This window comes from Coffea eugenioides, chromosome 7, assembly GCF_003713205.1.
Source record: "Coffea eugenioides isolate CCC68of chromosome 7, Ceug_1.0, whole genome shotgun sequence".
Classification (NCBI taxonomy): domain Eukaryota; kingdom Viridiplantae; phylum Streptophyta; class Magnoliopsida; order Gentianales; family Rubiaceae; genus Coffea; species Coffea eugenioides.
Genome location: NC_040041.1, coordinates 8,790,764 through 8,813,794, shown reverse-complemented (window position 1 = coordinate 8,813,794; position 23,031 = coordinate 8,790,764). Strand labels below are relative to the sequence as shown.

Sequence of the window (23,031 nt, the reverse complement as noted above, 5' to 3'; positions counted from 1 at the left end):
TTTTCATTTTTGGTCGCTACATCGCAAGTATGTATCTTTTAAAAGCTATACCAAAACTGAGGGTTACTTATTCACATAAATTGAGTTTTAGCTTGGCCTTCAAGAAATACAAATGAATCACACTGTCCAAACAATATTAATAATTGCCTAATTATCAACATATCGTCCAATTCTTTAGAATTATTTTAAATAGCAACTTCACCACGCGTTGTCTTGCTCATTCCCCTCTCTATCACTGTCTCCATCCCTACAACAATTATATAGCTCTTCTTCTTATACCCTCATCCCCCGCTAACCATTAATCTGCCATTTTTTGATTTGATCAGGATGCACAAATAGAAAACAACATTCTTCCTCCTTAAAAAAAAAAATAATCAATCAATTGCATGAGAAAAACTAAGTACTGTTTGAGATAATTTTTATAACGATCATACATCTAGAACAAAATATAAGTACATAATTATTGTCAGTAAAACATAGGTATGCAACAACCCAATCTCATGAAAGAATATCAACATGTATGAAAGTTTAAAAATTTTCCAATGTACTACTAACAAAGACCATATTAAGTTACCAAGTGAAAATTTCGAGTTTATTTAAAACAAAATGTTGTAAGTAGATAAGAAAGAATCTAAAGGGACTCATAAATTTCTTAAATCTCTTATAATTTCCCCTTATTTTCTTAAATCTAAATATTCGGATGCACAAAATTATTGATTGAAACAAGAGCTTTCATCCAAATAGATTTGTAGGACGCCAAAAAAAAGAAAAAGGAAAGATTTGTAGGATTGTAGGCACACGCGCTAGTAAAAGATCGTTGAAGGGCCCTGATTATATTTGTCTCCGAAAGTGTACGGTATTCCCCTGCAATCGTTTTCAATGCCATCCATGGCTTAATTCCAAAACCTCACCCTTAAAAAATTTCCCTCACTTTCCTCACTCTCCTTTTTTCTGGGCTCCTCTCCCCTTCCTCCCCAGCCCCCCAAACTGAAAAAAGAACCCTTGTTGGGTTCTTTTTCCAGCTCCTCCATTTTTGTAGTCTTTAAAGCAGCAGTAGTGCTGCTGCTGCAAGATTGAAAGTCCGTCTTGGTCATCACAAAATCTTTGGCTTTATCTAGTCAACTAAAGAAACCCCTTTTCAATAATTTTATTGATTTCAGTGCCGTCCTGCAGAAAAAAGGGGAAAGGTCAGTCTTTTTTCTTTTGGTTTTTGATTGTTGCTACTTCTTTGCTGTACTACATTTTCAGTTTAAGTTAGAGGATTATTTGATTTCACAACTGGGATTTTTTTGGGAATCAGCCTTCTGCCATTGGCGGACATTGCTTAAGTAATTAGTACAGATGAGTACTTGTTTGGTTTTGATTTTTGAGTGTGTTTTTTGGCCTAATTGTGGTTTTATCAAGATCTTGGAAGGAAAAATGGATGGTTTTTAATCGAAATTTTACTCCTGAAGTTGATTTTGCTCGTTCTTGTGGGTTCACTTTCAGTTAATCCATGAAACATTAGCTGTTAACAGGGGTGTTGATAATTAGCAATAGAGTAGAAGAATCCTGGGAAAGTTTGAGCAAAACACCATTTTTCAACACTTAAACCTTCTAAAATGGAAAGTAACTGCCAGACTTGCTGCTGAAGTAATCCTTATAGCTGAGCTAAAGGTTACATTAAAGGAAAATGATTGAGGATTGACAGCTTTCATGATCAGCTAAATAAACCATTTTAACTTCAACCATCTAAACAAACCCATATGAGCCAAAGGCTGCATCTTGATTGGATGTATTATCCAGATTAACTATTCGTTAACGCCTTGCCAGTGTGAAGTTCCGAATGAGATTCTGAGATATTAAATTTGTTACAAGTTTGATCCTTGTTGAGTTAATTCCTTGCATCAGCTGGTTAGCCTTTATTTGACAAAGAGAATGAAAGAGAAAAGAGAAAAAACTATCATGCTGTTTTATTAACATAAGTTGTGTTGACAGTGGAGCTACTATATCTATTTGTTTTTTTTCCATTTGCAGTCTAAAGGTAGAAATTGAAGTGTTATTCCTGGGAAGTATTTTGCACTTATATGTGTATGGGCTCTTCATCCACCATAATTTGTCTCCTATCATCTTATCCTTGGTTTGAATCAGTGTTTTTTAATGTCATTTAGTTATTTCTGGTGTTTTGTGGATAAAAATGTTGCTCCCTCGCTTACATTTTATGCTTTTATTGGTTAGCCATATACTTTTATATTGCTGGAGATGGAACTTCAGATTCAATCAGATGTCACTACGGAGAGGTTGATGCTTCCACCGCCACCTGGTACATTTCAGGATCGTGAAGAGCTAATCAAACATGTCCGTGAGTTTGGCGCAAGCCAGGGATATGTGGTGACTATTAAGAAGTCCAGGAGGGATAGAAGAGTTATACTTGGTTGTGACAGAGGAGGTGTATATCGCAACAGAAGGAAGATGGATGAAAGCAAGCGCAAAAGGAAAGCATGTTCACGCCTTATCAATTGTCCTTTTGAAGCCATAGGTAAGAAAGATGATGATGTTTGGGTGCTTACAATCCGAAATGGAGAGCACAACCATGAACCTTTAAGGGACATGTCTGAGCATCCTTATAGTCGTCGTTTTACTGAGGATGAGGTCAGACAAATCAAGCAAATGACGGAAGCTGGTGTAAAACCGCGTCAAGTGCTTAAAACTCTAAAGCAAAGCAATCCTGAGTTTCAGTCAACACCAAGACATCTTTACAATCTCAAAGCTAAAATTCGTCAAGGGAAATTTTCAGGTCATCCATTTCTATGCTTTTTAATTTCTTAGCTTGCTCAATTCATTACATCGTGGTAAGTTATTCATAGAAATCTGCTATTTCTTGATGAGATAAACTCTTGGCATTCCAATAACAGAAAAATTGATGCTCATTGGATTGACTTTTGCAAGAAAATTAGAACTTTACAGAAAAATATTTTTCTGCTGCAGAGAACAATTTTAAGTCATGGAGACCCAACATGTTCATGCCTTTAAGTACATCTGCTGATGAATTGGAAAAACATAGCTACCCTGTAAGTCTTGATGCATGTAGAAGATATATGTCATCAGTTTCTTAATCTGTTAATTTTGTGATATTGGCAACATGTCTATTTATTTATTTATTTTTTTGTGTTATAGCTGAGGGTTCCTAATTATATTGGAGGTAAATTTGAAGAGTCACAAGCCAGTGAAAGTATTGATGTCATAAATCCTGTAAGCAAATATACATTGAGTTTGCAATTTGTTTCTCTAATACTATTAATTTCTCACCAAGAGCCGTTTGTAGATATATACCTTTTGAATAAATGAAACTATCAGGCAACTCAAGAAGTTGTTTCCCGAGTTCCTTTGACTACCCATGAAGAGTTCAAAGCTGCAGTGACTGCTGCCAAACATGCATTTCCTATGTGGAGAAACACGCCCGTCACAATGCGTCAGCGGATCATGTTCAAATTCCAAGAGCTCATTCGCAGGGATATAGTATGTGGAATATGATGCTTTTGTTTCTGTACTTAATAAGTTGCTTACTGTTTTCACAGAAAATTGATGAACCTGAAAGACACTACCATTTTCGCAAAAATATGTAGGACAAGATTGTGGAGAATATTGCAACAGAGCAGGGAAAGACACTAAATGGAGCCAAAGGCGACGTGCTTCGTGGTTTAGGTTAATATCATTTTTATATCTAATACTTCTCTTATATCAGATTTTTTGTTCTGTATGGTTTCAGTTCAAGCAGTTGAATTAGGGTTTGAACTCAAGTTGTCTTGATTCCACCTTTTCTTTCCCTGGCTTTGCTTGTAGAGGTTGTTGAACAATCATGTGGTATGGCAACTCTGCAGATGGGGGAGTTTATTCCTAATGCCACAAGTGGAGTTGATACATATTGTATTAGAGAACCTCTTGGTGTTTGTGCTGGTATATGCCCCTTGAACTTGCCAGAAATGATTTCTTTATGGGTATGCAATGGTGGACTTCTGCTTATTTTATTTATCTCTATTCCTGAAATTTTTAATCCTAAATAAGTGTTTATTGGGTCCACAGATGTTTCCTATTGCAGTTACATGTGGCAATACATTTATTCTGAAGCCATCTGTGAAGAATCCTGGTAATTCTTTATCCTTCTTCTTCTTCTTCTTCTTCTTCTTCTTGTACGTCAACTTTAAAACTTGCCTGTTATATTTCTGATTGAACTTTATGGGTTCGCTATATAGTCAGTATTATAATATTTGCTTCCACAGAATATCTATTAATTTGTTGCTGAAGCCTGTAATACGGTATGCACTATCATTTGTATTATGTGAAGGAAATAGTAGATTCATCTTTATGTTACCTCATCTTACCTACTTTTTGTCATCATGTGTCTTTTTTACTGCTGTTGTCTCTCTTTTCTGCTAGGATCTACAGAACAACTAGCTTTTAGTTGAAACCGAGAAGCATTCTCTGTGGTCATCTGGTAACACTTAGAATATGTGTTTTTGAAGACACCAATTGAACTCTTGGGCTGACTTCTATCTTTATTAGTCCTATATCTCAATACCCTGTTGATATTAACTGAGCTCGTCTTCAGTGGTTCAGCCAGGAGCCTGAGTGTAGGGAGCTCACTGTTTTTTTGGTAGGTGTAGGACAACTGCCAATAGAAACTTTTATAACAACAGACTGTGTTATAGACAACCATAGAAATGGGTATTGCGTTTGGCCCCAACTTTTATGAATTGTTGAAATTATAGTCCATAGACACCTAGTACAAAAGGCAGCTGAATTATATACATTTTGTTACACAATAGACACCTACAGTACTTGAAAATGGGACATTCAATGAAAAACAGATCCCAGTTTATTTGGCTTCAAAAGTCTGTGATAATATATTTTGAAGTGGCTCTTATATTTATTTTACAAAATTTGGAGCTTATAATTTAGGACAAGATTAGGTTTGTCCTAGAGATTTCCTAGCCTATTTTAGAAATTTTTCAAAGTTGAGGGTGGGCAATGTGCATCCTCACTTATATGTGTCTCTGCCGCAGCTTGTCCTTGTGTGTTCATAACTGTAGCTTCTGAGCTTTTGCTGAGAAATACTGCTGATGTGTTCTGAGTAGAATGATAGTCCTATCTTCTTTGGTCCTCCTGAACTAATTAAGTGACTTAGAACTATTGATTCTGTTTGTTCTATATAAGGATCTAGATTTTTCAGTGGTCTGGTGATGGCTAGGTACTATATTCCTGGAAGCATTTGAAGTGTATATTATTTGGTCTGAAGCTTTTCATGAGCAAGTGGTTTTAGCAAAAACCACAAGACAACAGAGGGAGCTGTTAAGAAATAGGCAGAAGAAATAGGCAGAGTGGTGAATAGTATGGAGGGAGAATTGATAAATTGAAATGGGTTTAGTAGCAGTTTATAGGTCTGCAGTGGGACAGCCATGAAATGCATATTATAAGTTTCACTTAGTGAGTTTTGTGTATTGGTATGTGTGATTTTGTGATATTGGAAAAGCTATGTCCAGGTATCTATATTGGATTTGTGTCCATTTAAGCTCGCTTTTGTAGAAAATTCGGTCTCATTTGCGAAATCATTTTTATGTGTAGGATTATACTGGATATCAGCATTATGTATGTAATTGCCAAAGTAGACTTCATATTGAATGGTTGAATTTTAAAAATATGTTGTTTTTTTCTCAATTTGTCTAAATAATTCTGCTAGCCAGATGCAAATGAGAAAGAAGGCCCGAAAATCTAAACTTAGACCTACCCACGCCCCACAGTCTAGAGGCATATAATTTTTGAGTTTGAAAAGATGAGCTCATCAAATATTTTTTAGAAGTTGTGATCTCCAAGGGAGTTCCAAAAGATGGATGTTTCTCAGCTTTAAAGATGGGAAATTGCTAAGCCTTGCATACTTACCTGGATACAGTCAGAATGGTGGGCGCCTTTTTGCGTGGGCGCACTAGATAATTGAATGAAACACCTTGTAACACTTGGCATCTTTGCATGAGAATTATGGAAATCACAATACAAGATGTTCTGCTTTTGAATCAAAGCCTTAAGCAAGAAATAGAGTAACTGAACTGAAAGGGCACAAAATATCCATTGATTGTTTGCATAAGTAAAGTTGTCTCAGTAACCTATCTGCTGGTGGAAAGGATGTCAAATGCAATGCAAATGAAGAGTTTTAAAAAATTTAATAAAGCCTCTTAAGTTCCCTTTTTCTTCCATTCCTTATGCTTTGCTCCTATCCTCCCTCTTAAGTTCCCTTTTTGTTCCATCCCTTATGCTTTGCTCCTGTCCTTCCATTTGTCTGATTCCCCAATAGATGATACCACTCTTAGGAATTAGGATTATAAAATAAAGTGGAAAACTGCTTCAGGTGCACTTTGTTAAATTAGTTCAAAGTGGACAATCTCTGGATTGAATAAAGGTTCAAGAAATCAATTTGTGAAGTGCGGATGATTACTTGTAGTTCAGCAGACAGGACTGAACAGAAATAGGAGCCAACATAAAGTTTGACAATGGTTTTGAGAAGAGACGGTGGGCTAAACTAGCTATGTTGTTACATTTTTCCTGTAGCCGTTTTCTCTACCACTGATATGTTCTACTATTATTAAAACCATCAAGTTTCCTTTTTTTTTTCGGTTGTGAATCTCTTAGATTAGCAAATTTTTGTTAAGTAACTGCCTGTTGTTCTAGGAGCTTCAATGATGCTTGCAGCATTGGCTGCAGAAGCTGGTTTACCAGATGGTGTTTTAAATGTTGTTCATGGTGGCCAGGTAAATTTTTTGATTCCAAGAGTCATTGTCACTTTTAGATGTTGCGGACACTTCCTCTGAAATTCCATTTTTTTCTTAATTGGACTCCTATGGCTTTTTTTATTATTATTTTTATAATTTACTGATATTATTCTTTTCTTCTACCTCTTCTTCTGGTGAAACGAATAATGGATTGCAAGTAGATGATTTTGGGTCTTTGATTGGTGAGCATTGCTCATGTAAAAAGGGTACAGGCTGAACTTTTAAAATATCTGCTAGAGTTTGACTACCAGTTTTGTAACTGACATCAGAATCTGTGAACAACTGGTATTAACCTGACCAGTTCCATGACTTACAGGATCAGTTATGTTGAGCAAAATGGTGAATCTGTAGCTGATTTCTTGGTTCTAATTTTGTCTTTAGGCCCTCAAAATGGGATTATGATGCTGTTCTCATAGAAAATTTACTATCATAATGCTAAAAAAATAGTTTTATGAAGGCACTTCAACCCACAAGGAGATGGGACCATTGTATTGACTCCAGAGTCTAACTTAATAAAGATGGAATCATTGCAACCTAGTCAGATGGCTGACTCTGAATGCCCCTTTGCTTGCGGACCCCAGCCTCCCTGAACTTTTTATTCTGGAAACTGATCTAAGCTAATAACTTGTTTTGGTGGGAAAGCATTTTATTGCAGTTTTGATGTATCTGTAGTTAATTTTTTGGTTTTGTTCAGGAGATTATCAACTACATGTGTGATGATGATGATGTAAAAGCTATATCCTTGGTTGGTTCAAATACTGTAAGTTGCTGAAGGGAGCTTGTATAAGCTATTCTTGATATTAATAACCCGACACTGACATGTGCACAGATAAATATGCATGTTTTTGAAGTTGCCAAGAGTCCTTGGTTGATGCTGTAAAAAATGAGTTTGTCCTGTGAAAGTTCATACAACTCCACTGGAATATTGCTATGTGAAAAATTGTTCAAATAAATACACACTGAAGATGGCATATCTTTGCCCCTCCTATTTTCAAGAGAAAAGCTTTCATAACTTGTGTGACATTCCAAACCTCATGATTCCAGGGGTAAAATTCTATTTTTATCTGTGATTCCTGTCATTCAGCTCTGTATCGGATTAGCAGTTCACTGGTTATGCTTTAAAAAATTCAGCATAACTATTTTTTCAAAGAAGAATTTTGAAAAAAAAAAACTAAGACTTTGTTTAGTTGAATCTTGACTTTAAATATTTTCTATACCTTGTGTATTAAGGCGGGTATGCACACATATGCTAGGGCAGCAACTAGAGGCAAACGTGTTCAGGTATGTATATCTTCATTTCTTATGCAGAATGCCTCTATTGAGGTTTGTTATGCTTTCCTTTCTTTTTTTTTGGGTGATTATAGCTATGGATACTTCTCAGTCTAATATGGAAGCCAAAAATCATGCTGTTGTCATGCCTGATGCAAATCCCGATGCTACTTTGGATGCTATAATCGGTGCTGGTTTTGGTGCTGCTGGGCAGAGGTGCATGACTTTAAGCACAATTATATTTGTGGGAGGCTTGGCTCCATGGTATATTGTCTTTTTAATTTTTTTCATTTGTTAACTAAGTTGACCAAAATTGCTCTTGTTTTGTGTGCGTTTTTGTTCTAACTGAAGCATTTGTTCCAGATTGAGGCTTGACAAATGATTCCTCTAAATGATGGACTACTTGTTTTCTCTTGTCGAGTATAGGTTATTTGTTAATTATAGTATTTATCTTCTTTTGTACTGTTTAAACATCCATCTTGCCTTTATATGGGGAGTTTTTGTTGGAATGTGTTGGTGTTGCAATTGGTAAAGGATTTCCAACATATTGGTTTCAGCTACTGTTTGTGTTCAACTAGATTTTGCATTTCAGGCTTATAGTTTACTAAATTGCTTTCAAAAACTCTCTTAGATTTTTGTTCCATATATCAAAGAGTGGAAGTAAATCTGTGTGTGTTCTATCTAAAAAATAAAAGCGTCCGTGTCCCCACTAGACTTAAGGGTGGGGATGCAGTTTGTTTCTGATTTGTTTTAATAGTATCTGCTCTTTTTTGAGCTATTTGAAGATCTTCAACCCTCATTGGCTGATGGTAAAGTTTTTCCTTCCACGAGTATATTAAGAGTTTTAAAGATATGCTTCTGCACTGCAAATTCCTAGTCTGTACTTTGTCCCTTAACGGCAGATACTTATGTTGTTTATCTTAGGGAGCAGGAGCTTGTAAATCGTGCAAATGCACTGAAAGTCAATGCTGGAACTGAGGTTGGAGCTGACCTTGGACCAGTTATTAGCAAAGAGGTATTGGCATATCTTGGATCTTGTTTTTAACCATAATCAGTCAGAGGAAGAATATAGCTGAGTTTTTTTTCTTCTTACAAACTCATATATCATTCCTATTTTGCCTATGATGGTTGTTTTTATATTTTGATATGGTAAACTATATCTATCTACATGTGCAACTGTCTAAACTAAGTATCACAACTTTGAGTTTGCTATATATCATTTTTTTTTGGTTTTATTTCTTTTTTATTATTGTTATTATCATCACTATTCCTATTGTTTGTGTTTTTGTTTTTTGTTCTACTCTATATTTTGAAAGAGGTCTTAACCTGCTCTATATGACATCAGATCCTCAGACATAGCTCTTTATCTTTGTTATTTTTCTTATTTGGCATGTTTTCTGATGTTTCAGGCAAAGGATCACATTTGTAGTTTAGTGCAAGGTGGTGTTGAAAGTGGTGCTAGACTTCTTCTTGATGGGAGGAATATAGTGGTACAGTTTTTTATTTTATTTTATTTTACTTTGTAAATCATTTTAGAATATGTTATTGTAATTGTAGTTTCAACACGGTTGACTTTCCAATGAAAAGCTGCTATTTGCTTGTGTTCTGTGTCTGCTGATCATTTATAACATGGGCAAGTTTTTTGTGTCCATGCAGTCCTATTGACTTGAGGATATATCCTATAAGCCATTCGGTGAAAGTTCAGTGCCAACGTATATGATAAACTAATTTGCATCATGTGATGTAGAGGACATTAGTATATCTCTTTAGATACGCCATGCCATGCTTTCTATATGGTTGGTCTTTGATTTATAGAATGCATTCCAGAGTTCCATGTGGAAACTCTTTTGAAGCTTTTAATCATTGAAGTAATCGTGCATTGATACAAGAAGTTGCTTTTTGGCATCAATACAAGAAGTTTATCCAAATGAACTTCTAGGGGCAGGCCGTGGGAGAGGGAGGGAGGGAGAGAGAGAGATGGAGAATTTGAATTACATTCTCAAATAATTAATTGGGTTACTGACATGATAGAAAATAATGGTGTCTTTCTAACTAGGCTTGTATAATAGAAAGGAAGTCTTTTTGTCTTGAAAAAGAAACAGAGGGGTTTGCTACTTAATCTATGGATGTGAAATGAAGAATTGTGTTTTGGAGATTCAAATTCTCTGAGCTAGTGCAAAGACCATCACAATGGGAGTGGCTTATTGTGGGAGATGAAATGCATTTTTCAAAGACTTCTGATCAAGATTGTTGGAATTGGATGTTCTTCAGTTTATGGTTTTGTAATTAGTTTATGATTCCATGTGTATCTCTTTCTTATGTCAGCAGGTTCCTCTAGGATCTTGTATCAGTAACTTTTGCACTTTCACGAGGATCCTTTACACTCTCAAAGGTTCTATTAGAATTATATAACCTAAAAGACACAAATTTGTATCCCTTGTCTAAATTAAAGAAGGATATGGTCATCTGTGAAGAAAAGAAATAGCCAGGCGTCCATATGTCCTGAAGTTAGAAACAGATTGCCTTGTCTGCAATAGGTAGAGAGTAGAGTGAGGGAGAATAGAACTGTCAGTTCCTATAACTTCAATCTAATTTGAATAAAAAGTGCCAACAGGATCATTTATCCCATAGGTTAGTTTTGCATAATAATAGGGGGATAGATAATTAATAATGGAAGTTGCTATTAGTGGTCAATAAGCACTATTAAGTTACGCGGCCAGGAAGGACGTCAACATCTGTTCAGTTCATCCAGTAGTAGTAGCTAGGAGTCAGCTAATAGATTGGTTGTCATGTATCAGAAATGGATATTTTTCGCTCATAGTTGTGGTAAAGGTTTATACGGAAAGAATGATAAGAAGATGCTGACTACTACAGCACGAGAGGATTAGTGGCCGGTGATGGCTGAGGTATGGTAAAACAGAAATTGTTCTTTAGACAGCTTAATGTGCATTTTTGACCTACAAAATTGAAAAGTCAAAATTGCAATTGCAACATAAATAATTGTTGATTCATATATTATGGCTTAGCTACTTAAGCAAACCGTGATACATAATTTAAGACACATCAGATTTTGCAGCTGAACGACTTGGAAAGGGGTTGGGGATGTCAGGTAATCTGCTATTCTTTTCAATTTTCTGGGGAATTCTGTGCTTCTTGGAGCTTTAAAAAGATCGAAAATCATGGCCAGATGACTTCCATGTTAGGAAGTGAAGTTTGTATTGAGTTGTATTCAAAATTGTGGTTAATATCTGTCATGAGTTTGTTTTCTGCACCTTACTCTATGAATTCTACCAGTTCATCCAGTTGGCATTATTAGCATTCTTCTCATGATATGTACACATAAGCTCTTTTGTCTCATTTACACGGTAAGAAACTTCTTTTTGGATGCTGTTAATCCTGATTAAGGAATTTTTTGTATGCACTTTAAATTCTTGTATTCTATTTTCCATGAAAAGTTTAGGTGGTTGTGGAAACCTGCAAGAATTTACCTTGCTTTTGTAGGTTCCTAGATATGAGCAAGGTAACTTTTTGGGCCCTACTATATTGTGTGATGCTGCAACCGACATGGAGTGCTACAAGGTACACTTCTCTTTTCTCGTACTTGTCTGGTCGATGCAATTAATAGTTGGTGATATTCTCTGATCGTGATGGTCATATCCTCTGGAACAAGAATCAAAGAACTTGCAAATTACTGATGTATGTAATTTTTTGAACAGGAGGAAATGTTTGGGCCAGTTCTTCTTTGTATGCAGGTAATTCTAGTTATAGTTGAGTTTATATTATTGCATGTTGGTAGTCTATTTTTCCATCATAATTTCCTGAGCAAGATTTACTAATCATATTATCTGTTTCGCTAGCAGGCTGACAGATTAGAAGAAGCCATTGCCATTGTGAATAGAAACAGGTTATTCTTCTTAATTCTGATATACTTGATCTTCAAACAGTTATTTAAATACACTTGTGTATTTTACCATTATGTTGACACTATTTTAAATACACTATTTTAAATACACTTCTTAATTATGTTGACACTATTTTTTACCATTATTTATTTCTAAAAATACAGGACTGAGCATACTTGCCCCAAGAAGTAATATATAAATTTCTTAGAACATTGAAATGAGCATGTACTTGTGCCTCCTCTCTATCTATCTCTCATCTCTTGCTGTCTGTCTGGTTTAAAATGGAGCTACCTCACTTCATTGCCAAAATTTGCCCTCATCAAAAAATTTCTGTTCACAAAGCCAAGTTACTTATGTCTTATTTCTACTCTTTTATTGTCCTTTCTTATAGGCATGTGAATGGAGCTTCCATCTTTACTACATCTGGGGTCGCAGCTAGGAAGTTCCAGAATGATGTTGAGTCTGGGCTGGTGAGCTGATCCTTTTTGTTTTATGTAACCAAGAGCTGCTTTAGCTTTTCTAAGGCCAAAATCTTTATGTGGAGCTGTCTTGACTGTGCTATCTACTTGAATTGGCTTGAATGGAAAAGTTATTCTGCGTTAAAGTGGGGAAGTAGGAAACTACTTATTGTATCATCAACCAAGACCTGGAAGTTAGACATTTAGTATAAGACGACATCTTGTATATTTTCTTCACTGACATATAAGTTTGTTCAGGTTAGCTACCATCAGATACTTTGACTAAGTTGGGTAGCAATTACGAAATGTGCATTTTAATGTTAAATATTCGTTTTAAGTAGGATTGGGGAAATTTTCATGTCAACTTGGTTTTCATTGATTTGTCACCAAGTCATCTATTTTGTTTTAGTTAAGTGAATAGCCAAGTATTGACTCAAACCGAGATTTTAATAAGAGTGTGGAATCCATCAGGTTGGAATAAACGTGGCTGTCCCAATTCCTTTGCCATTTTCGTCGGTCAATGGTTCAAAAGCATCTTTTTCCGGTGATCTCAATTTCTGTGGTATGTCACAGTTTTCTCTTATCTTGGACAAACCCAGACATATCTGCTGCACCCTTTCCCATCCCAACACCACATCAGAGTACAAAGTTAAATTAAATTTATTGACAATCTCAGGAAAGGCCGGAGTGCAGTTTTACACACAGATAAAAACAGTAGCACAGCAATGGAAGGACTTGCCAACCAGAAGGGTATCATTACCTCATCCTCCAACATCTGAGACAGAAATCAGTTCTCGAGGGACATTCTTATCACAGCCACTTTCATCTGAGAGTGATTTACCTAGCAGAGAAGTGTCACCAGCTATGCCTCTAGCTTTGGAGAATGATCTGCCGACTGAAAACTTATACCTGCCATTGCCCCCAAGTGAAGGGGATGTATCAAACGTGGAAGTATTGCCTTCTACTCCACCAACGAGAGAGCCGGAATTACCCAAGCAAGAAGGGGCATTGGCCATGTCTTCGATATCTGAAAGGGATTCAGTTAACCTGAAAGTATCATTGCTGATGCCTCTAGCGGCTGAGATTGATGCTGCTGGGCAAAGTGAATCATCGTCCTTGTGTTCGGTATCTGAGCGGACATATCCATGTCAAACCTCTCAATGGGGTGATCCACTTCCCCTGATATCACAAAGCACTGAAACTGCTCCATCAACTGCTAAGAAGGTTTATATGGCTCCAAATTCTCAGAGGATTGACACATTAACTCCTGGAATCCAAAGGACAGATACTGTGGACGCTTCAGATTCTGAGAGATTGTACTTTCCTGTGACTTGTAGTAGTGAGATAAACCCAATATTTCTTAGGAATGACAGTGTTAGTCCAATGTCTCTCAGGCATGATATTCAGATGACAGACATAAATGTGCGTCCTGCTTCTGAGATGGTTTATATGCCAGTAATGTCTGAGCACAAAGAAAGTGTTGGTCCAACCTCACAAAGGACTGGTGTACTCCATTTGAAACCAGACAAGATGTACATGGCGTCTCATAGGAGAGATGGTATGGGTATGATGCCTCTAATGGCCAAGGCATCAGTTCCTCCAGCTTCTGGGAGTTTGTACATGTCTACATCTTGCTCAAATGTGATGGCTTCAACGTCTGACAAGATGAGTGTACCTACAGAGATTCAGCATGACGGTATATCATCAAAATCTGAGAGGTTATTCATGCCTGCAAGTTCTCAGGGCATATATGCCGAAAACCAAATAATGTCAGCACATAATTATCGTGGCCAAATAACACCACAAACTCATCCTTCCTCTCAGTCATTATAGGATGCAACTTTTCCTTATAATTCTAATGCATATGGATACAACTTTTCTCTAGAATGGTTATAGATTTAGCTTTTTCTCGCTTACATTTTGATTTCAAGACATTGACCCTCAAGAGTAATAACTTTGTACTCCTGCTCGTCAGTTCAATAAATGCCAGAAATCTGTACTGCTGTGCATACTCTATTCTTCTGCTCAGGCATCTGCTCCAACTCCACCATTATCTCCGCAACATCTGGTTGTATGTTCATTTGTCATTGCCGGATCAAGTATTTCAGTATGGAATTAAAGTTGTTTATGCTTAAAAGTTGGTCTTCTAGGAAATTGCTGAGCATTTCTCCCCTGGAAAAAAGCAGCAGAAAAGATTTTGTCATCCATCTCGGAATCAAATCATTTACTAGTTCTTGGCCCTGCGCTTGACCCGTTGTTAAAAAGGGATAGTTTTAGAATCCGTGTGTTTTTTTTCTCTATCAATTTTAAGCTCGTCGTTAAAGAGGGATAGTATCTGTGTGTTTTTTTCATTATTAATTTTGTGATGTTGGTTGGTAGATGATTTGACTTAAAATTTTTGTGAAACTGTGTTGTTTCGTTCCGCAAGTCAAAGGTAAATTAACACAGTGCAATATTTTATGCTCTTTGACAAAATTGGAGGAGTTTTGTCTTGAACTTTAATCACCTCATATGGTCGGTAGATAGCGTCATAGCAACTAAATTAAAATAGCTTTTAACTTATCGTTGTGTCTTGTCATTTTGGTAGTAGAGATGTAAATGAGCGCACACACTTAAAAAGGTGATTTTGGCATGCATGCATCGTTTCCAACATGTTCATTTGTCCCTCAAAGCATCTTTCATTAATTCCAGCATAATTGGATTCATAAGCTAACAACCACGAATGTCTAAGATTAAAGTAAGTTCACTGAACAGATTTCCTGATCCCATATCAAATCGTAAAATCGCCATCAGCTCTTGGGCTGTTGGTAACCCCAAGACTCTAAAGTTTTGGGAAGTTGAATCCTTGATCTTTCACCAAATTTATCACTTAATTCTGACTGCTACCTTCGAGTGGTTTCTTTTGACAGAATTTTCCGTCGACTCTCATTCCCCTTAAACTAGATTAGAGTAAGTTATACAATTATTATCGCTGAAACAAAAAAAAAAATCAAATCGTAAAATCTAAAAGAAACTTGAACCTTGTACCAATGACTAACACCAACGACCTTGTACCAAATTTTCCGACAATAGCAGCATGGAAAGAACAGCCAGAGTACGAATCAGACTAGAGAATCTCTATAAACTCCTAAGATTCTGACATAATTACTACAATCTCCAAAAAAAAAGAAGAAGAAGCAAAATTCACTAATAGAAAACCTACAAGTGAACAAAATTACCCATGAAGTCTCGTCCAATTACTTTCGGTCTCAATAAGTGAAGTCCACAACGAACTCCTGAAATCTTCCATCCCTAAAATAGGTGACCAACGAAAACTAGAAAAATATTTGTTAATCACACTCCTACCATAATTTTAATCATATAATTTTCATTATTAAACTATATGCAATTGTTTTTAAATGGATATAAATAAATAATGCTAGTAAATCAATTACCTACCAATTAAATGGGTTTAAATGAGTCACTTATCTAAACCCATTCAAAATTTATTACATGTCCAAATCTGCTTATTAACGTGCGAGTTTGGGTCGATCAATATAATTTTGAATTGTGATCGACACTTCTAAGTTAGAGTTGAGAGGATCATGTAAAAGGTACAATTAAATTTTATGATTAGATCAAAAGGGTGTTTGGGGATTTCTTTTGAATTTTTTTCGTTATAGGTAGAGTTTGAATCCTCTACTTCTGACACTTCTTTTAAATTTTTTTCAGTGGAGATAAAGTTTAAACCTCCAACCTATAGTAAAAAAAAGGATTTAATCCCTTTTTAGTGGTAAGTGAGCTTTGGCCCTCAGTGGTTTAGATAGATATATACATGAAAACAAAAAGTCACGCTGTACAAAGCCGTTAAAAGATTTTTACACGCAGTAATTGGCAAAAGTAGAGTTGAGTGGTGTTCAGAAAACAAACATGACACGTGTAATTAACTCATGTGTGAAGTGACTTGGATCTACCACCAAGTTGAGGTACAGTCAGCCGTACTGGTTCAGTTATTAAATTAGAATTCTTAGGCTAAATGGCTTTCGTGCAGATGATTCGGATGGCTCTTGGAACCGTTGAAGGTCCCGCCTGCCTCTCATGTTTATCGTGAGGCCAGCATTCCAGCTTATGGAGGTCCAGCTTCATTGCGTTTGGACCACGCAGCGGTTTTCTTTCCCTTCATCTAATCACCTCGCCAGCTAGAATCCGCGGGGACAGTCAAAATTTGTCGCATTTTTTCTTGGGACGATTCCTGATTTTGGGTGCGTCACAGGACAACTTTATTCTCCTTTTTTAGTAGCACCAAGAATGGTCCATGTTTAACCATCCAAATTGGATTAGTTGTAACAATAATTACTTTCAATGCCGAAGAAAATCCTGTCGTGCATTAATGATACGCATTAATAAGTAAAGAGTCGTGTTTGAAACTTGTAATGTCCCGTGGAAGTTAGTGGCGTTCGTGCCATTTCCTTTTGTTTGGATGATTGAGCTTCCATGCGTAAAGTAAACAGTTTGTCTACTTTGGGTTATCTGACCCACCATGAGAGTAGATGTCCAGAGCGAGGTCGAGGTCAACTCGCCGCTCTTCTTCAGGTTACATTACATGAAATGCTGTTAGCGTTAGTTCGAGAGGGCAGAAAAAAAAATGAAAAATGAAAAATGAAAAACGAAAAAAAGATGGCGCTAATAAAAAGCAAAGGAACATGATGGTTAAGAGGAGAGAGAGGTTGAAAATGCAAAATGAAAGACTCAGTACATAAACTTCAGCATGGATGCAATGCAATAAAGATGGCCTGATAGCCACGAAGACATCATCATTAGCCTATCAAAAAGCATTGGGATGTGCTATTATTACGTAATTAATGAGGATAGGAATATAATCACTAATAGTACACCTAGATATGCAACCAAACCGGAAGCTGATGTGGCTTGGCATAGGTATGCAACAAAACTGAAAGCTGATGCGGCTTGGCAGACAGATATGATATGACAGGATGCCTCTGTGGGGACGGTGGGTGGGATTTGGGGTCTTTACCTGGGATATACAGAGTACTAAAAAAAAAAAATAATAATAATAATAAGCTGTAATAGGAGGGATCGAGAAGGTTTTGATTTAAAGATTAAAATTAATATATTCTAAAACTTAAAGATTTTGAGTTCCAATCTTCCTTTTCCTTTCCTCTACTTAAATCCTATCATTTCTTTGCTTAAAAGTAATTTGAAAAAAAGAAGGGGCCAATTGCCAAACTGAAGTATTACAAGAAAAGAAAGTACAATTGCAGATTGCCAAAGTAAGAAATGGCCTTAATTTGAGCAGATGACATTGAACATACAACTGTTGAACTGCCCACCATGCCACATCTACTTGCCACGTTCTGTAACGTTTTTAAGCCTTTCCCTTTCCTCTTTGTAGCAAGTAATTTTCCGGCAAACAAATATATATTTGATCCCTTTCCTTTGAACCAACCAAAAAAATAAATAAATAAATGGAGTCAATGATGTAATGATGAGGTAAAGAACGCGTATGCATGCATGGCGATTAATTTTCATCCAAGTGTGAATGAGAAGAGGACACATATCAAAATTTTAGTGTGAAAGAAGAAATCCATGAACTCGTCGTATCCTATTCCTATCTTTTATTGGATTGGTGGAGGGTCAAAGTACCCCAATTACATAGTATACTTAAACTAACAAACAAGGGTGTGGTCTTATCAGCAAAATATCACAAAGACAACGAATTGCATGGAAACCTGCGTGGACCAGAAAGATAAAAGGGATGTTTAGCTGCTGGATAGAGGCAGGGACGGTCATCAGGTGGACCGTTCCTGAGATGTTCATGGCCAAGATTTGATCCCAAAAATTTATATGGTCCAAATCACTTCTTATACCTCGTTTTTAATAACGTAGGGCTCACAAAAATTTGTTCTAAAGTTACACGTTGTGAAAATAAAGTTACGCCGTGTGAAAATAAAGTTACGTGCTGTGCAAAATGTATATACTTACCAAAAACGCTTGCACCTACAACCGTTCCTGCCCCTGGTCCTGGCTGCTGGACTGGACTGGACTGGGAAGAGAATCCAACCGACGTCTTCTTGTATCCTTTCAACGCTTAGCAATAAGATCACAAAGACAATGAATTTGGTCGGTTTCATTTTAAAGAAAGATTCTTTTGGTAATTGCAATTATAATCATCGTAAGTCCCTTGTCCCTTAGCAGAAAGAACTACTATTAAGAAAAAACAAAAATTAAGACAGTATCGCATTAATTAAGAAATTTTTTTTTTTGTTTTAAAGTTATGTGCTGGAAAAACCGTCAAGTCATCAGAAGTGCAGTATTATCACATAAGCTTGTTCAAAACACTAATCGTAGAGAAAAGATTCAGTACATGAGCTATAGTACTAAAAAGAAAAAGGAAAAATGCAGATGAAGAAGGCCAATCTAATTGTGCCCAGAAGAGAAGAAGATGGCCTAAAGAATAATTTGTTCGAAAACCATTGAAGAAATTCTGCCAAATAAATGATCTTACGATATTATATAGGGTTAAATGCAAAAAACCCCCACAAATTATATACCCAGTTGCAGTTTACCCCCTAAATTATAATAATAGACATTTTACCCCCTTAAATGATATGTTTGAACAATACTACTCCTACTATCTTAAATCCTTTCTCTTTTTTTTTTTTTTCTCTATTAGCTTTTTTCCTTTTATTTTCTTTTTGTTCTCCTTCTCTCTTGGAACTAGCCAACATCTCTCTCCGATGTGAAAAGACTTACATCAAAAATTTTAATATTTTTTAAACTACTTTTTTAATTTGTTTATTTGTTAAATTTATTCTTAATAATTTGTCATAAACTCTTTGTTATTACAAAATCTATGTAGCTTATATTGTAAAGTGTATTAATCTAGTAATTCAACAATTTAAGTACCTATAAACTAATTAAGAGTTCATAGTTACTCAACTACTTATAATAAAAATAACATATTATATATCACATAAAAAAGAAAAGTTAGCAATTGTTATTTGTAGTGAAAAAAAAGTAAGAATAAACAACAATAGTAGTTCATCTTTTTTGCTATTGATACTACTAATAATTGATTAATCAATTTCTCTATTTTGTTATTATATATTTGAAAAGTTCAATTTCTTAAATGACATTGACTTCAACATTTGGAAAAAAAATCTTGTATTCCATATTTTTTTTAATGAAATATTGACATACGAAATTAAGAAATAAACAAATTTTGACTAATCTAGTCTACTTATTTAAACAATGTTTAAAGAAAAAAAAGGAAGAATTTAAAAAGAAAATGATAGGGAAAAAAGAAAAATAACAATGCTTAAAATAAAAGGAGTAGATTTGTCCAAACATATCATTCAAGGGGACAAAATGCCTATTATTATAATTTAGGAGGTAAACTGCAACTCGATATATAGTTTGTGGGGGGGTTTTTTGCATTTAACCCTATTATATATGAAAAGAGTACTGATAAAGGTGTACAAAAAAAAAAAAGAAGATGGGGTTTTAAGTTTTGACCAGAAATTACGTGTGGCGCAGACGAAGTCGATGGTACAATCTTCTATCTCTCTATCTTTTTGTGTTTTTTTTTCCCATCTCATTTCAATTACCAAACTTTAACCTTTGCAATGAGATATGGACATTAGCAAATGTGAAGTGGCGCCCATGCATCCTCACCTGTAGCAAATGTAGAAAAAATTTTCCACAATCAACTGGTGGGACATTAATATTGGGCAGAAAGGAAAAACCAAGAAAATCGTTTCAAATAATACTCTAAAAATATTGCAAAAGCAAGGAGTCAAATTTAGTTTTTTTTTCCCTAAAAAAAAAAGAAAAGAAAAGAAGAAGTTGTCCAACTTCACTAATGGTGCTTGAATCGATATCGTTTTGTCATGTTTATATGCATCCAAAATTTTGTTTCTCCTCAATGGTACTGGTGTTAATTGCGAGTGATTTTGATGCTCTTAACAAAATTGGTGGAGTTTTGACTTGAACTTTAATCACCTCATATGGTCAGTAGAGATGGCAACTAATTAAAATAGCTTTTTAACTTATAGTTGTGTATTGTACAGATGTAACACGTCATTTTGGCAGTAGAGATGTAAAAATGAGCACTTACACTTAAAAAAGTGATTTTGGCATGCATGCATGCATCGTTTCCAACATGTTCATTGGTTCCCCGAAAGTATATCTTTCTTTAATTCCAGCATGATTGGATTCACAAGCTAACAACCAAACGGATTTCCTGATCCCATATCAAATCATAAAATCTAAAAGAAACTTAGGCCTTTCTGCCGTCAAATCATGACTGCCACTAACTCCCTGGTACCAAATTTCCCGAATCTCAAAGCCACATATACAAAGAAACTTTTACCTTCTTAACTGACATTAGCAGCATGGAAAGAACAGCCAGAGAACGAATCAGACTAGAGAATCTCTATAAACTCCTAAGATTCTGACGTAATTACTACAATCTCCGAAAAAAAAATAATGCAAAATTCACTAATAGAAAACCTACAAGTGAACAAAATTACTCGTGAAATCTCATCCAATTAATAAGTGAAGTCTCTGCGAAGTCCTAAATTCTTCCATCCCTAAAAATTAAGCAGTGACTAGAAAATATTAGAAAAATGTTATTTGCACTTTCATTTTTTGTTGATCACACTCTTACCATAATTTTAATCGTATAGTTTTCATTATTAAATTGTTTGTAATTATTTTTAATAAATGGATATAAATGAATAATACTAGTCAATCAATTATCTACCAATTAAATGAGTTTAGATGAGTCACCTATCTAAAGTTCTAAACCCAGTCAACATTTATTATCTGCGCAAATCCGCTTATTAATATGTGAGTTAGGGTGGATCAGTATAATTTTGGGTTGTGATTAACATATCTAACTTACTATTATGGGAATCCCATCAAAGGTACAATTAAACTTTATATTCCGTACTTTTATATTCTAGATAGATAGATCTATACATGAAAAAAAAAAAAAAAAAAAGTCACGCTACGCAACCATTTTAGGATTTTTTACGTGCAGTAATTGGTAAGAGTAGGGTTGAGTTCAGAAACAAACATCGCACGTGTAATAACGCATGCGTGAAGTCACTTAGATCTAACCACCAACTTGAGGTGGATTCAGCTGTTCTGGTTCAGTTATTAAATAAATTATAGATTAATAATTCTTTGGCTATTCAGCCGTTGTGGTTCAGTTATTAAATTATACTTGATTATTTGGCTAAGTGCCCCATGCGCAGATATTTAATACAGATTCGGATGGCTCTTGGAGGTTTGGGACCGTTCAAGGTTACCCACGCAGCAGTTTTCCTATGACCAGCCAGCAAGAATCCGAGGGGAGACTCAATACTAGTCGCCTTTTTTCTTGGGATGATTCTTGCTTTTGGGTGCATCACGGGAAAGCTATTTTTTTTTTCTTCTTCTTCTTCTTCTTCTTCTTTCTTTGCTTTTTAATAGCACCAAGAACGGTCCATCAACCACATCCAAATTGGATTAGGTGAAACAATAGTTAATTTCAATGCAGAAGGAAATCTTGTCGTGGATTTATGGATGGTGCGCATTAATAAGTGAGGAGTCGTGTTAGAATCTTGGAATGTCCTGTGCGCCTTTTCCTTTTTGTTTGGATGATTGAGCTTCCATGCATCCATGCATAAAGTAAAAAGTTTAGTCTACTTTGGGTTATGTGAAATGCTGTTATCGTTAGTTCGAGAGGACCAAAAAAAATGAAAATTAAAAGATGGCACTAATAAAAAGCAAAGGAACTTGATGGTTAGAGGAGAGTACGTTTGAAATGCAAAATGAAAGGCTCGTACAGAAACTTGGGCATGGAATGGCTGCAGTAAAGATGGACCGAAAGCTACCAAGACATCATTATCTTATCGGAAAGCTTTGAGATGTGCTATTATTATGTAATTAATCAGGATAGCAATATAATAATCACTAATAGTGCACCATAAACGCACTAATAGGACTCGGGCATTCACGAATTCGTGGTACCAACTCTTGGACGTTGTCTTATCGGCAAAAGATTGAATCAATTTCCTTTCTTCTTTCTTATTTTCGTTTTTCCCTTTTATTTTGGAAAATAAAATGCAAGTCCTTTTTTTTTTTTTGGGAATAAAATACAAGGCCTTAAGTACGTTGGTTGCGTCTATTTGGAGCTTGCACGTGTTCTCAATCTATGTACCATGATGAATGCTGCCTTGTTTTTCCTTTTCTGGTTTCTGGGTACGAGGTCCAACAAAAAATGTTTCATGCTTCATTGCTTTACAATATGCTAATGGAGTCTTGCTTCCAGGAGAAGCAGGACCCAAAGAATATGCGCTGAATCTTGCCATAAGGGGTCCTATTCGGAGCTGTAATGATGAGTTTTTAAGTTTTGAGTGCGGTGCAGATGCAGTCAATGCCTCAATGGTACAATCTTTGCTCTCTCTCTCTGAGAGTATCTTTTCTCTCTCTGAGGCAGTCAATGGCGAAAGGTTACTAGTGCTAAATTAAGGTTCATATCAATCCTCTTCCTCATGTTTGACCGCTTGAGTTCTGAATGAATTAATTTTCGTTGAGCACTGGAACCCTCCTGTT

General features: G+C 35.7%; 1 protein-coding gene across 1 annotated transcript; it reads left to right on the top strand.

The window, feature by feature from the left end:
- Positions 1 to 950: 950 nt before the first annotated feature.
- Positions 951 to 14,445, top strand: LOC113778184 (methylmalonate-semialdehyde dehydrogenase [acylating], mitochondrial-like). Its single transcript, XM_027323487.1, has 20 exons — positions 951 to 1,187; positions 2,218 to 2,776; positions 2,968 to 3,050; positions 3,157 to 3,231; positions 3,337 to 3,498; positions 3,606 to 3,684; positions 3,823 to 3,977; positions 4,063 to 4,126; positions 6,700 to 6,779; positions 7,495 to 7,560; positions 8,031 to 8,081; positions 8,182 to 8,333; positions 8,994 to 9,084; positions 9,479 to 9,559; positions 11,571 to 11,648; positions 11,786 to 11,821; positions 11,930 to 11,973; positions 12,363 to 12,441; positions 12,901 to 12,991; positions 13,106 to 14,445. Exons 2-20 carry the CDS (start codon positions 2,242 to 2,244, stop codon positions 14,260 to 14,262), a joined length of 3,159 nt encoding a protein of 1,052 aa, XP_027179288.1. The 5' UTR covers positions 951 to 1,187; positions 2,218 to 2,241; the 3' UTR covers positions 14,263 to 14,445.
- Positions 14,446 to 23,031: the final 8,586 nt, after the last annotated feature.

Bases quoted from the DNA above. Each gene is read 5' to 3' on its own strand.
- LOC113778184 (XM_027323487.1), top strand. From the start codon at position 2,242: ATGGAACTTCAGATTCAATCAGATGTCACTACGGAGAGGTTGATGCTT. The intron at 3,499-3,605 runs GTATGTGGAATA...AAAAATATGTAG, and splicing joins AGCTCATTCGCAGGGATATA to GACAAGATTGTGGAGAATAT. The intron at 9,085-9,478 runs GTATTGGCATAT...CTGATGTTTCAG, and splicing joins GACCAGTTATTAGCAAAGAG to GCAAAGGATCACATTTGTAG.